Source organism: Pollachius pollachius, assembly GCF_949987615.1.
Source record: "Pollachius pollachius genome assembly, chromosome: 19".
NCBI classification, from domain to species: Eukaryota; Metazoa; Chordata; class Actinopteri; order Gadiformes; family Gadidae; genus Pollachius; species Pollachius pollachius.
Window position 1 is genome coordinate 16,862,629 of NC_136952.1, and position 14,782 is coordinate 16,877,410.

General features: G+C 45.9%; 2 protein-coding genes across 2 annotated transcripts; both read left to right on the forward strand.

The window, feature by feature from the left end:
- Positions 1–233: 233 nt before the first annotated feature.
- On the forward strand, positions 234–1,700 carry LOC307090760 (gap junction gamma-1 protein-like; the record flags this gene model as incomplete). Its single annotated transcript, XM_079757527.1, has 1 exon — positions 234–1,700. The coding sequence occupies one exon, from the start codon at positions 234–236 to the stop codon at positions 1,698–1,700; it is 1,467 nt and encodes a 488-aa protein (XP_079613653.1).
- Positions 1,701–3,522: 1,822 nt separating this feature from the next.
- On the forward strand, positions 3,523–13,456 carry dbf4b (DBF4B-CDC7 kinase regulatory subunit). Its single transcript, XM_079757178.1, has 12 exons — positions 3,523–3,630; positions 5,047–5,181; positions 5,884–6,054; positions 6,647–6,697; positions 6,819–6,885; positions 7,512–7,576; positions 7,670–7,709; positions 7,870–7,915; positions 9,438–9,569; positions 10,152–10,290; positions 10,662–10,795; positions 10,994–13,456. The coding sequence occupies exons 2-12, from the start codon at positions 5,053–5,055 to the stop codon at positions 12,402–12,404; spliced, it is 2,385 nt and encodes a 794-aa protein (XP_079613304.1). The 5' UTR covers positions 3,523–3,630; positions 5,047–5,052; the 3' UTR covers positions 12,405–13,456.
- Positions 13,457–14,782: the final 1,326 nt, after the last annotated feature.

Below are 14,782 nucleotides of genomic sequence, written 5' to 3' on the forward strand. Positions count from 1 at the left end.
CCCTTCCTTCCGTGGCTCCTTCCTTCCTTCCCTCCCTTCTCCATTTGCTCCTCCCTTGCCTCCTACTTTAATCTCTTCAATACCATCTCCCCTAATTTCTTCCTTACTTCCCCTCCCCCTGCTTCTTCCCTTGTGACTCTTCCCTCTTTCCTCTCCCCTTCTCCTGCTTCCACCCCGGCCACTCTTCCCTTCTCACTCTCATCCCTCCCTTGCTTCCTCCCCTTCCCGCCACCATGAGCTGGAGCTTCCTGACCCGCCTGCTGGAGGAGATCCACAACCACTCCACCTTCGTGGGGAAGATCTGGCTGACGGTGCTCATCGTGTTCCGCATCGTGCTGACGGCGGTGGGCGGCGAGTCCATCTACTACGACGAGCAGAGCAAGTTCATCTGCAACTCTGGCCAGCCGGGCTGCGAGAACGTCTGCTACGATGCCTTCGCCCCGCTCTCCCACGTCCGCTTCTGGGTCTTCCAGATCATCCTGGTGGCCACGCCCTCCCTCATGTACCTGGGCTACGCCGTCAACAAGATCGCCCGCGCCGACGACCGGGTGGGCGTCGGGGGCGGCGGCGGTGTCGGCGGGGACGGTTTTCCCCAGCGCCGCGCGCCCAGGAAGTACCCGGGCGCCCGGAGGCAGCACCGCGGCGTGGAGGAGGCAGAGGACGACCACGAGGAGGACCCCATGATCTACGAGGTGGCCGAGCCGGAGAGCGACGGCGGAGGCATCGGGGGAGCGGCGGGCGGGGGCGACGGGGGCGCGAGCGGGGGCGACGGGGGAGGAGTCAAGGCCAAGGCGCGCCACGACGGGCGCCAACGCATCAAGGAGGACGGGCTGATGCGTATCTACGTGCTCCAGCTGCTGGCGCGCTCCCTGCTGGAGGTGGGCTTCCTGCTCGGGCAGTACGCGCTGTACGGCATGGCGGTGCCCTCAACGTACGCCTGCTCGGGCCCGCCCTGCCCGCACACGGTGGACTGCTTTGTGTCGCGGCCAACCGAGAAGACCATCTTCCTGCTCATCATGTACGCCGTGTCCCTGCTCTGCCTGGCCCTCAACTTCTGGGAGATGCTGCACCTGGGCGTGGGCACCATCTGTGACATCCTGGGCTCCCAGCGCTCCCAAACACCCTCCAATGACGAGGCCTCCCACCCGTACGGAGTGGCCAGAGGGCCGGCGACAGAGCCCGCATACGGGAACGTGCCCTTCTCCTGGAACACGCCGTCGGCCCCGCCCGGCTACAACTTCGCAGTCAAGCCCCTGCTGGACTCCAACGAGTACCAGGAGCCGGTGCTGCAGCCGCCCCCAGCGGCACTGCCCTTCACCGACCTCACCAACGCCAAGGCAGCCTGCCAGCAGAACCGGGCCAACATCGCCCAGGAGGAGAACCAGTGCTTCGCCAACGACCAGAACCTCCCCAAGACCGGTAGCGGCGGTGGCGGCTTGGGCGACGGCTGCGGAGCCCTGCGGAAGGAGCTGCACCTGGCTCAGAACCGGCTGGAGGCGGCCATCAACGCCTACGGCCAGCAGGGGGACTACAACAAGAACTGCAGGTCCCACGGCAACAAGGCAAACAGCGGGGGCCGCAAGCAGCGGGGCGTGTCCCGCCCGGGGTTGGGTCGGGCCAGTGGCAGGAGCCAGGGGGGTAGTAGTGGGAGCAGCTGCAACAGCAAGTACGGAGAAGTGAAGGGGTCTGAGTGGATCTAGGCAGGAGGAGTACGATGGGCTGGAGGGGGGGGCAAGGCAAGGCTGGGTCCATGGTTAACATGCTTCATTTAGATATCAGTTAGTTCAGTGTCCAGTGAATACTTAGCTATTGGCCGGTCTTATGCTCGGCATTGTTTGGTTATGCAGGACTCGTACTGAAGTGTATGCAACCTCAACTAAGTGTGAAATGATGTTCACATCAAGAAGTGATTGATGTGCCAAAAACAATGCAAAATAAACAATGTTAAGATGTCAACATTAAGCAATATTTTCTAAAATCTTTTAAAACAAATTGTATTATTATATTCTCTTGTTATTTTCAAGGTAGACATGGGACAAATGCTCTTGGATAGTGATGTTTTTTGTTTTTTTAGAGGAGGTAAGTGTGTACAATTTTAAAATACTCCCATTAAAGCTCCCTTTATATTACACACATTTACACATTTAATCAAAACATATTTCCGGGGCATTTCATCTATAACCAAACATTTTTCAGTTACTTATATAGCTAATTGTATTGTAACCAAACTATTGTTGTTAAAATGTTAGGCCATTCAAGGAAGCATAATCCCTCACTGATTTGGTATTTATTATTTTTGTATTGTGTGTTCATTAATGGGAAGACGTTTATCTAGACGTTGAGCTATGCTGTGTTATCCAACGTGCCTTAGGTTACCTGCAACTGAAAGAGTAATGTAATTTGGAAACCGCATCCCTAAAAAGACATACGCTATTTTATTTATGATAAGACGGAAACTTTTGACTGACCCCAAGACAACGCGGCCGCCACTCGTGAGTCCATGTGGTTAAAACGTGTATTATCCAATTTTACATCGTTCTTCTCTTTCGACGTGCAATATAATTGTACATGTAAAACTGAACGTTTATTGTCATCATATGAAGTCAAATGCATGAATAATTCCTGAAAAATAAGTTATTCTTATAACTGCTGTCAAAAGTGCCACAAGAAATGTGTGTTGTTTTGCAATACACAACATATTGTCCATGTTGTTTTGTTTAGCAAGCTATTTTTGCGTGAAAGGCTTACATTTTTTGTCAAAAAATATAATTTTTCAGTATAAGATTCTGTTTTGTGAGTGTTGAACCAACTGAAACCACTCAGTGTTGTTATGTATTGTATTGTAAAAGGTTGACATTGCTGTTATCAAACAGGCTGTTTTTAAATGTAGTATACTGTCCAATGTCAAATAGCTTTTTTACAGTAAAGCATGGAAGTTCGTTCTACTCCCTTTCAAAAATGTTTATTAAGGCCTTGTTTACATGATTGAAACTGAATGCATTAAAGAAGAAAGGGAATAAATAATGATCCAGGTACTTCTGGCTTGAGTTAAGTTTCTCAGATGTCTTTAGATTGTAAACGTTATGAAGGGTTGTGCTGTTTTCAATATAGGAAAGTCATTTATTCTGTTGAAATTAAAACCTGCATGTGTTGTTTTTCAAGGGCATTCATAAATAAATTGAGGAAACAACATGTCTGGTCCTTTGTTGCCCCAACCTCCACGAATTGAATGAGAGTGTTACTCAATCCCTGGTAAACAGATGGAAATTAGGGTATTAACTTAACCATAACAATGGTGTTATTGATTGCTAAAATGTACAACTTTTTCAGTACAGACCGGATAGGACAGTTGTTGTTGTTTTCTTTACAATAAATAATATAACTTTTTATTAGAAGTGTTGTTTACAATCGCTATAAAAATGAATTGTCAACATTCATTTTTGCTTCTTGGTGCCTTCTATTTACAGACTTTTGGGCCGTATAATACCGGATGTGACGTTGGCTTTGGGCTTTTGTTTTTAAAAAGCGGCGGTTGCTCCAAACCAGCCGGGCCGGCTGTCTGTACTGCTTAAGTTATATACTCTTCTTAAGTGAGATAATATACCAATATCCCTTTGGACATAACACGAAGTGAGTACTGTTTTATGATTGCAACGGATGGGTAGGACACCAGACGTCCGTTCCCTTGCTAAGTGAGGTGTGTAACCTTAGCCTTTACAACAGGAGCTAAGCTAAGGGCTGTTCACTTAGCCTTCATAAGGGGAGCTAAGCTAAGGGGTTTTAACTTGGCCTTCATAACAGGAGCTAAGCTAAATGGTGTTATATTAGCCTTTACCAAAGGAGCTTAACTAATGTGTGTTACATTAGCCTTAATAACATGGGCTTAACTAAGGTGTGTTATATTGGCCTTAATAACAGGAGCTAAGCTAAGTTTGGTAGAACTTGTATTAGCCTTCAAAAAAGGAGCTTAGCTAAGGTGTGTGCCTGGTTCGTTGACTACATGTTTTTATCATGTAGGTCAGAGCAGTTTACCATGACCGTGTGCCCTGGTGTACATGATCCTGTATGGTTTATATTGCATTAATAATGGTACTACTGATGCATATATGATGGTTTATGTTATTAAGTTATAAAGGTCTTAAACGTCCCAGCTCTTCAAGAGGGGCTCTGTGTTTCATCATGTATCTAAGGGCATGTTTGAGTCTAAAGCCACGATCAGCCAATCGTAATGTGTTGCATGTTGCAGTCAACATGACATTTTAAAATGTAAAATCACGACCTTTACTATGAATATACAGTTCTTGTATTATTCACAATTGACATAGTATGGAAATGGTATGTGGACTTTGCAAAAAGTATCATAACTACAATTAAGAGACAATTTACTTTAGCGGTTACTTTATTAAAACTTATTTCCACAAGACATTCTCGTGTTCATTCATCTCTCTTTTTTAAACCTTTGAAGATATGTATTTAAAATCTGTCAGACATGGCATTACCTAGCTTATTATGTGAAAAAAACATTAAACATCTATCTGACTTCTAAATAAGAAGCTCCAATGTGCTGTTAAAATAACCCAAATTGATGTTAATGTTTTAGCGCCAAGAGGAGTTAAAATTGTCAAATATAGTTAATACAGTTTAAATGCAGTTCTTGTATTATTCACAATTGACATAGTATAGAAATGGTAGGTGGACTTTGCAAGAAATGAAGATGCAAGAATGAAGATATTAACGCTAAGAGGGGTGAAAATGGTTTCCAAGAAAATGCTTAAAATACAAATGTTACATAACATATTGTTAAGTCATAATGTGTAGTTGTTTCCCAGTGTCTATCAATGATGGTCTTGTTGTATGTACATTTTAAGTGCAAGCAAATACAAAAACTCAATAGCTTATGAGTCAACTACTGCGGCGACGAACCCAAATACATCTCTGATGACCCCTGAGATTTGGAAGAACTGCAATAAGTATGCAAAAGTAGAATGGAAAAGATAGCTTCACATTCACACTGTTCTCCTGCATGTTGTTCCTGTGCTGCTGCAGTCAGCCATGGGAGGAGGCCTCCTTGGTGTCCTGCCTCCTGGGGAGAAGAGGCTGACGGGAAAGTCCTTCTTCCTGGACAACGTCAAGAGACGGGCAGCCGCCCTGCTGGTGGAGGCCATCTTTCACCTGGGAGGGGTAGGCTAACTGCTAACACATAGGCCTGTTCCTTCTACAAGCTACCTCTAAGCTACTAGAAAGGTTCTCGTTGGGTGAAGAAGAAAATCCAGAAAGCTTGTGTGTGATTAGAACTCCTAAACTCATAGATGGAGGCATTTACATCCACACTGGTAAAACCACAATGATGATGATACAAGAACTACGATTTTCTACTCCCATTGCCAGTTTAGAGGAATTAATAAATAAGAGTATATGTCATTTGGTAGAGGGTTTTATCTAAAGCATCTTCCAATTCCATGCATGGATGCCTTTGCATGGGAGGCTCCAGTGGAAATTGAACCCCTAACCCTTCCAGTGTTTACCAGCAGTTGAGCCACACTGGACCTCTAGATTCCAAACAAAGCAAATGGGGGAGCTGGTGATCAGCTAACACCAGGATTGTCTTTTTTTCGGGGGCCATGTGGCCCAGGAAGTAGAGCAGGTTGGCTCCTAGCTGAGTGTTGGAGCTGTCCCTGAGCCTTGAGGTGTCCCTGAGCCTCACCCTGACTGCTCCCGACGAGCTGGCCGTCGCGTTGCATGGCAGACACCGCCGTCGGTGTTTGAATGTGTGCGTGAATGTGAGGCAGTATTGTAGAGCACTTCGAGTGGCCACTGGTTAGTTAAGCGCTTTATAAAGGCAGACCATTAACCGTTTATTCTCCTCTTGTTTGTCCCTGATAGAAGGTGGAGGGTTTCCTCCACAAGGACGTGACCTTCCTGGTGACCGGGAGCCAGGAGGCGTCGCCAGAGGAGAGGATCCAGCCCGCCAAGACGGAGGCCAAAGGCGGGCGAGGGGAGACGGACTCCATGGACCGGCCGTGGCCGACCACGCCCCTCCCAGCGCGCCCCACGGTCTGTCCCTCGCCTGTCTGTTCGGTGTCCGTCTGTTTTAAAACATGGAGGTGTTTGCAGAGACACAAACGTGCTCTTGTCTAAGCATGATCTATGCTTGCTAGTGTGTATATTGCGTATTATATTTGTTTGCTGGGTTTGAAAATACTAGAATGGGTTTGATCATAAAATCAAAGCGCTTCACAGTACACCCAATGTAAAGTACATTGGGACTGAGATGGGTAAGATCTCTTTTGCTGCTCTTTCATCCTGGAGCGGGCTGTAAATAGACCTTAAAAAGAAAGGCTGCTGTGGGGAGTTGTCAAAAATGAGTTTGTATTTGTTGCATGTTCTGTTTTTCGTTTTGTATTTTACCCTGTTATTGGCCAGTTCACCCTGGCAAACAAGATTTTTTTATATTGATGTGTTTCAACCTAGATTAATAAAGTAATTGTTGAATAATGACGTGTTAATGATGTGGTCAGTGTTACGTTGCCGTAGCTGTCAAAACTTTCAGAAATCCGCCTCATCAACTAGTCAAATCTTAGCTTGCGGTGAGTGTTGATGTTTATAACTAGACTGTTTGCTTATGTTTTTTTCTTTTTCTTTTTAGTGTTTCGGCAGTCGTGGAATGGCCTTACTGGAGAAAGCCATTCGCAACAATGTGAGTGGTCCTGTAGTCACAATGGTGGTTGACATTTAAGGTCTCTGTGGTTTGGTATGTCTCCTGTTGATGCAGTGGAGTCCTGCTGACAAACAGGCCTTTTGTTGTTATTTTCTTTCAGGAGCGACTGCAGGGAAGTGTCTTGCAAAAAGCCCGCTCGTGGGGTGTGCAGATTCTCTATGTGGATGGTATCCTATTCGACTGATGCCCCCCTTTTGTCTTGTTTTTTAGTGTTCTCTTGGTGTAGTGGGTCTTCGCTTACAGCAGAGGGCACTGTATTCCTGTTATGAGCTTGAACAGTCGGTTAGAATGTTGTGGTCTCCTGGTTTCTTCCTGACAATAGGTTAAGAATGGTGGGGTGCCAATTCAAATATTCAGTAGTAGTTTTGTTTAATAGACCATAACCATTGAAACCGTCTCTCCTGGCTCCATGAAAGCTTCCTCTACTAATTCGACATGTCAACATTACTTCCATGAACCGACTCTTCTGAAAAGCAATTAGCGTGCATGTGCAAGTGTCACAAATGTGAATTAAAGTGCTGTATCGCTATCTTGGCGTCACTATGGTTGATCCCCCGGAGTGGTATGTTTCTTTAATACGAGGCTAAACAAGGGGTATGTGTTAAAAAAAGCCAGTGTACCTCATGCTAACAGACATATTTCATATCAAAGTCCCATGTTAAGGATAATGGGACTATTTCTGATGACTCCAAAGTCCAAACTATGCAAGCCAATACTGTAGACTTGAAGCACAGTGTGGAGTGGAATGGATGCTCTGTATGGTAGAGGAGGTGTTTCTTTAACGGATTTCAAGATATCCTGCTGTACCTACAAAGATTAACAAGAGAGAGCTTCAACACCAAGCAGAAAAAAGCTGAGGTAATTTTCTCAGAAGATGCAAAAATCTATGTATCTATCAGTTTGGTTTGATGGGCTTTGGATGACATTGTATGTTTCATTTTGCTTTATCAGCTGAAGAACTGCAGCAAAGCAGCTCTTCGTGTCGTTAAAGGTTTGTTAATGCTCATAAACACTTTTATTACTGTCTCAAAATATTTCTAATCATATTCTGAATTAATTGTACAAACTCTCAAACTTTATACTTTCTTATATTTATAAAATGAATGATCTATAATAAATGAACCACAATGTTCTGCATACTCTGTCCTTAGCTGCAGATCTGAAGTGCCCCTACCTCAAAGTGGAAGATTTAAGCAGGTGAGTGAGTTTCTTCCTATCATGCTTTTCCCGGTAGAGTAAGTGCTTCCACTGCCTTTGTTTGACATTTAAATCCAAGTGAAATAATACCCTTCAAGATCTTTAAACCATACCTCCCCCCCCTCAGCTTTTCCTCTAAATCCTTTTAAGAAAAGGGATCCAGGCCTTTTTCTTGGAACCTAAGATACTGTACATTATTTGACTATTTAGTAGATGCTTATATCCAGAGTGACGTCCAGTGAAAACACATTAATGTAAATTAGGAGCAGGTATGCAGCCTTGTTGAAGGATGCCTACAGGTGGAAAGCAGGCACTGGGGATCAAACCCAGAATTCTTTTGGCTGGGTAGAACACCTTAACCACACAATATTGCTTTTACAACACACTCTAGCCACTTCACTTTCCAACACTTAAACTTCATTTTGAGTCTTGATATGCGAGAGCCAGCATGAACCAAACCTGGGATAGGCACCGTGTGTAGGGTTCATGTGGCGATCTGTCCCGTGTCCCACGTGTCCACACAACTTAAGGCGACGGGGAATGCAATGGCCATGTGTGTACTGCACTTCACAAGCAGCGCATCAGCGCAACTCTTAGTTCTGTTTTACTCATTTAAACAAGCTAAACGTCTGTCTAGGACTTGGACTGCAAAGCCTGGCTATATATAAGCAGCAGGCGAGAGGCCAGAGAGAAAAGTGATCAGTTTCTAGATCTTTCCATTGGAACAGGAAGGTTGGATGGTTATTATGCCCCGGAACACGCTACGTTCAGCTCCAAATGACAGTAGCGATAAAGGGCGTCGTTGACCCAGGGTGACCGGTCTGCAGCTACCCCCTCCCTCCCACTGTGCGTGGGCTCACCCCGGCGGCTTGAGTTTCGGCCCTGGTGATTTTCCTAATCGTGATTAGTTTAGTGAGTTCAGGCAGCTAGAGTGTCAGGAGCACTGAGTGAAGCGGCCCCCAGGAGCCCAGTGCTCTACCAGTGGGGACAGATACCGTTTCCAGTCCACAGCGACGGCTCTGTACACAAGCCAGGTCAGGGAGGTCTCTGCCCCAGCCAAAGGTTCCATTCAGTGCCCCCTGTCATTTTAGCTAATGAAAGGGGCCCTTCCCTGTCGGATGGCACCTGTGCCCAGGGAAATCCAACCCCACGATATCTGAAACGGTGTGTGAGACTCGCTAGGGTCTGCCTCCAATACAACGCTTCATATGCATTCTTGAACACGCTTTTTTAGAGTTCTATATATTTTGCACCAAAGCATCTGTGTTTTTGAAAACAAATCTTTTGAGGAATAACTTACTTTTGTAGCACAGACTTCAATGTATGTAATCAGACCTTAAGTTTATGTTTCAGTCCACCTCTAGTTATTTTGATTGCAGAGATAGCAAACTATTGCTACCTGACATGCTTGTATTATTTAGTATCATTTGTGTTCCACTCACCAATCCAGAATGCACCCTCTAGTGTTGTACTTCAACAGCCTTCTGACCCTTACACTAACATGATGACTGGTGCTCCACAGGAAGTACAAGCCTCTGTACGTCCAGTCCCTGAGCTTCCCCAGCTTCTGCTTCTCGGGCCTCTTCGGCCCCTCCGAGCCCGCCCCTCCTCCTCCCTGCCCCGAGGAAGGTCCGGAACAAGAATGCGACACCAAGTTAGTAATGGTCTTTTACCTACTGAGATACCAGGCACTAGCCTAGTAATGGGAGTACGACTTGGAAATATATTGTAGCTAGTCGACACACATTGGTTGGACATTTCTATTTGTCAAACCAGAGGGTCTTCTAAACTCAAAGGGCCAAGACTGTACGCAAATATCACTTAATATGGATGAAGGTTGAAGGGAACTGCTACAATTTGGGCGAAGAAGTTAATTTAGGTTATATTGTCTATTTAAACAAAGGGGGTGCAGTCCTTGATAACTATTAAGTGTTTGGTTACTCTTTACAAGGAAAACCAAACCCTAAAACAACCTATTTAAGATAAAGTGATGTAATCAGTAACTTAGTATTATTATATTATTTTTTAAATTGGCCAATGACCTATGGTCAAAGCATCAACAACAACAAACTATTAATTCTGAACAGCGGATGGCATGTGTAACAGCCTGCAGAATGCCGAATTACTGATTAATCAGAATCAGGTATTCAGCAAAGCTGTGTAAAAATCCATTCTACTCTAATGGATACAAATCTGTCCTACAACAGCCTTTCTAATGAATGTTTGTGTTCTCTAGAGAGTCCCATAAAGTGGCCAGCGGACCTCTGGGCCCCCCGGAGCCCCCCCTGCCACTCAAACCCTCCCCATGGCGGGCGCTCAACAAGGTCCAGGGCTACTGTGAATGCTGCCTGGAGGCCTTCACCAACCAGGAGGAGGTAAATGGAGGAAACTATAAAATCATGCAAACCATTTAAAACAAATAAAGTGAAGAGTTAAACAAATAGCTAATGTGATCGATTTGAATACATTTGAGATAAAATATAGAATAGCTTGTTGTGTGTGTGTGTGTGTGTGTGTGTGTGTGTGTGTGTGTGTGTGTGTGTGTGTGTGTGTGTGTGTGTGTGTGTGTGTGTGTGTGTGTGTGTGTGTGTGTCATTTGAAATAGCCCTAATGTATATCGTTTCGAATCCCATTGAAACCGTTGAGATGTGTGTACGATTCAAATGACATTGAAAGTCATTTTCTCCCCTGGCCTGTCTGTCTGTCCTGGGGCGCTTACTGTGTGTGTCTTCACTCTGTTCCTCAGCACCTGGTGTCAGCCAAGCACCGTCGGTTTCTGCAGCAGACCTCCAACTACAGTGCGTTGGACCAGTTGGTTGCCAGCCTGCTCCCGGGCTTCGACCCAAACCCACCCCAGCACACTGACCCTTCCCTCGACAGGTGACCCCTCTAAAACCCTGGCTCTATCTGGCTCTATTTTGATTATTCTAATACCATGAATAGCAGATGTTATATTCATGTAGATAATAACTCAGACAGAGCTCGTGAAACTGGTTTACAGCTCGACCTGCACAGGTATGTACAGTGTGTATATATTAATTTATAGTGTCTGAGGTAATGTGTTTATGCCCCCACCAGTTTACACACCTCAGCGTGCACCCCCAGCCCCGGTGCGGCCGACCTGCTGACCCTCAGTGACGGTGAAGCGGAGAAGGCCGTCAAAGCGCTGCTGAACCCAGTGGCTGCCTTCGACGAGGCCTTCCAAAGCCTCCCCACCAAACCTCCCTCTCTGCCGTCTCCAGCCCCCCGGACCGTGCCTTCAAACCACGCCTCGCATCCGACCTGCGCGCCCATCCTCGCTGCCCTGTTGGCCGCCCCACGTCCTCCCTCGCCAAGCATGGGGCTGCGATCTCTGGACCCCCCGACGCTCACCCCCTGCTCGCCCCTCCGACAGCCCCCTAAACTCGAGCCGCTCTCCCCCTGCAAGCTAATCTCGGATGTGGAAAATTCTGATCCGTATTCCCAGCCCCCGGTCCTCAGTCCCCAAACCCTGGACACCCATTACGAGCTCCTCTTCCTCTTCTCGGACCCGCCAGAGCTAACCCCTGAGCTCCCAATCCTGCCCCGTCCCACCCACCAAGGCATGCAGGTCTCTGGTTCTGAGACAAACCACAGTTTGTTCAATGTTCTAGAGAAAATTGAAGCGTTCTGTCCTGAAATCAGCCCCCCGTTGGCCCTGTGTAGATCTTCCTTCTTCCCCCTGATGTCGTCAATGTCATCGAACTCTAAAAGACGCAGCCGGTCTGCCAGCCCCAGAGGGAAGTCCACGAAGAGGAGGAGGCTGGCATTTTCTGTCGACCAGCAGTCCTTTTGTAAACCAGAGGATGACGTGATTGTGGACCTCCCTGGCCCTGTACACCTCGGCCCAGTGTGCACCAGTACAGACTTCACGGTGGATCAGGCCTGCATGAGGTCAGATCCACCAGGGGACTTAGGTCTTGGCGAGCCTCTCCATCTAAAGTCCCTTCTCTGGGATTCTCTTTCCTGTGGCCCGGTCCCTCCAGAGGGAGTCAAAGAGGCCACAAAACCCACTTTTACCTCGTTCCTTGTGCCAGACACCAAGGCCTTCTCCCAGCCCCCCAGTCGTTTGTCAAGCAGCCATTCCGGTCTGGGGGACCAACCTCCTTCCCCGGTCTCTCCCAACACTCCAGACTGTTCCTTTTTCATTCAAACCCCTCTCGGGTCCCACCATACCCAGTCTAGTCAGTGCTCCCTCCCCCAAGCCGTCTCCTCTGTGTGCATCGAGTCCACCCTGGTGCCGGACGTAGCCGGCCTCTCCCCGTCGTCCTCGGAATCGGACTGGGACCACGAGTTCCTTTCCCGGCTCGCCTCGACAGGAGCTCCCCCCCAGGAATCCCTCCTCTCCACCCGGGGTAGCTGTGGGCTAGACCAGGAGCTCCTTCAGAGAGCCTGTACGTGGGCGCACAACAGCAGCTATGAGGCCCGCCTGCACTCCGCCCTGCAGCCCACCACCAGCAGGGTCCTGTAGCACGGTGGTGTGTTGAGGGTCAACACTGGACACGTTGCCTTTCCTCCTCTCACAGTCCATTCGCTTATTATTTAATGTTTCACATCCTCACCGTTTAGGTTCTCCAAAGAAGCCAAGCAAGTTTACGATGAATGTTTAAAATCATGTGTCAATGAACTCAAGAGTGTCTGGTCAATGGGTTGTAAAAGGTGAACACAATCATCCTCACCATCCTACTCTTCCTGCTTTTGAGCCTCTTACCAGAAGAGAGTATAACCACACATGCACCCTTTGGTGACTGCCTCTCCATAAAGTACCCCCGGACCATCAGGCTTTCAGCCTCTCTGATGCTATTGAGAATTTAATGAGCCTCTGCTCCGAGGGTTATTACTCAATTAGTCCTAAGTGCTGCTAGCGAGCCTCCAGTGCATCCCGGCACTCTGTTGCTGTGGAGCGCCCAGGGTCAGAGCTCTGCTAGGGAGGAGTAGCTGTAGCTCAAGCAGCTGCTGCCTGCCCAGTAAACAGGGTGGTGATAATGGCACCATCGGCTTCATGAGAACCATTGAAGGTGACCCATAGATTTCGGGAGGGGATGGTGCCAGGACTAGCTCTGACCTGCCCCCTGTCTCTAGCCACTTCAGTGGATTGGCTGCACACAGGACGTCTAAGGGGGAGATACTCTGATAGGCCTGATGGGAGACCAAGTCTCATAATCTTAAGTCTTGAGGCTGAAGATTGAGAACCCGAGAATCTATGATAACGAATCGATTATTACTGAAGTGCTTTTGTGCAGTGGACTCTTTTTTTCGTTTTGAGGGACACCCCTATCAGTGACCATGCCGGGAAGCTCAAACTAACTCCTTTTACTTTGGACGGTGTATCACTTAAATGAGCTTAGAAATGGACAACCGGCTTTCCTCTCCATCTCCAATATAGAATAATATATGTAAAGAGAAGAGAACGACGCAAGTGGTTTTCCACAAATGGCAGCTTATTCATGGTGAAAGTGTTTTATTGTTTTGAAATGTGAAATTAATTTGAAATAAATGTTATGATCACTGAGGACCGATTGACCTATTGACTTTCTACTGTTGTGTTTCAGCGTATGTTTTTATCTTTACCATAAACACACCAAACCACTTCGGCATAAATGGATTTTCTTCATCTCGATATACCTCACCTCTAAATTGATAACCATAGCTTGAACATTTCTGAATAAACTATTACCATTTTAATGCACCATGGAAAATGACCACTGGCTAAGTTTCTTTGTTCACTTTCTTTCTGAGCGATATTAATGTGGGATGTGGTGTGAGCGTAGTAGATCGTTCCTTCCTGTTATCCTCTTCAACCTGCTAATGTAGCAATAATCTGGCACCTTATTTATTAACTTCCTTTTTAACTAATATGTTAAATTGTTCCAGGTCAGGCAGGGAGTCTCACAGCAGACATTTGAGACATAATTTACAGAGATTAATTTTGGTAAATCATACATGGATTTCTTTCGTTTATTGTATTCCTACAACATATAATTTAGGTCTGACTAACTGACTGATGTCCTTTTACCTGTAATGATTGAGTCAGCTAAATATATGAAGGAGTTATTCAGCAATATGCCTTCAATTTCCACAGTTTGATATAGTCATTTATTAATACATTTCTGTTAACTAGCTTATCGATGTACATTAATTAGGTGAGTGTGTAAGCATTGCCTAACTATTGTCGTTCCTAGGCTTTATTCTTTATTATTCTTTGCAAATATGGGACCTAACTACTTCCAAAATGTTTCGCCTAGAGACTCAATTCCGCCCATTCTCGGACTTCAGATTCATAACTTGGTGCATTTTCAACCGTTAAACTTTGTTTAACATATAATAAATCAACACACTTTGATCTTCAGATATATCTAAACTGATGTTCGATATAATTTATACTTTTTCCACAATCAACCGTTTAATTTAAAATCCGCTTCGTATATTTTCAGTTGGTCTCGAGGCTAGAGCGTGAGGACGTTTTAGCCCACGGTGGCTATCACAAAAGCTAACCATTGCGGACGTTGGGAGCCTAACAATGTCAATATTTAACCTAGAAACAAAATGTTAAGCTTAAATGGTTATGGTTTTTTTTTTGTTTTACTGGCGCAAAAAATATTAATCAACTGCTTAGAAACAATATTTTTCACGTCATGCTATCTCCATCATCACGAAATGCCGTATGAAAGCTGGGACTCCAAGGAGTCCAACTGGATAATCCTCATCATTTTGTGATCTTATGTCGATTAACTAGATGTGAAGAAATAACCATTAACCATTTCAAACTTTACATTTACATTTCAACAGCTCAGCTATTCTATATTTTATCTCAAATGTATTCAAACTTGATCACATTAGCTACTTCTC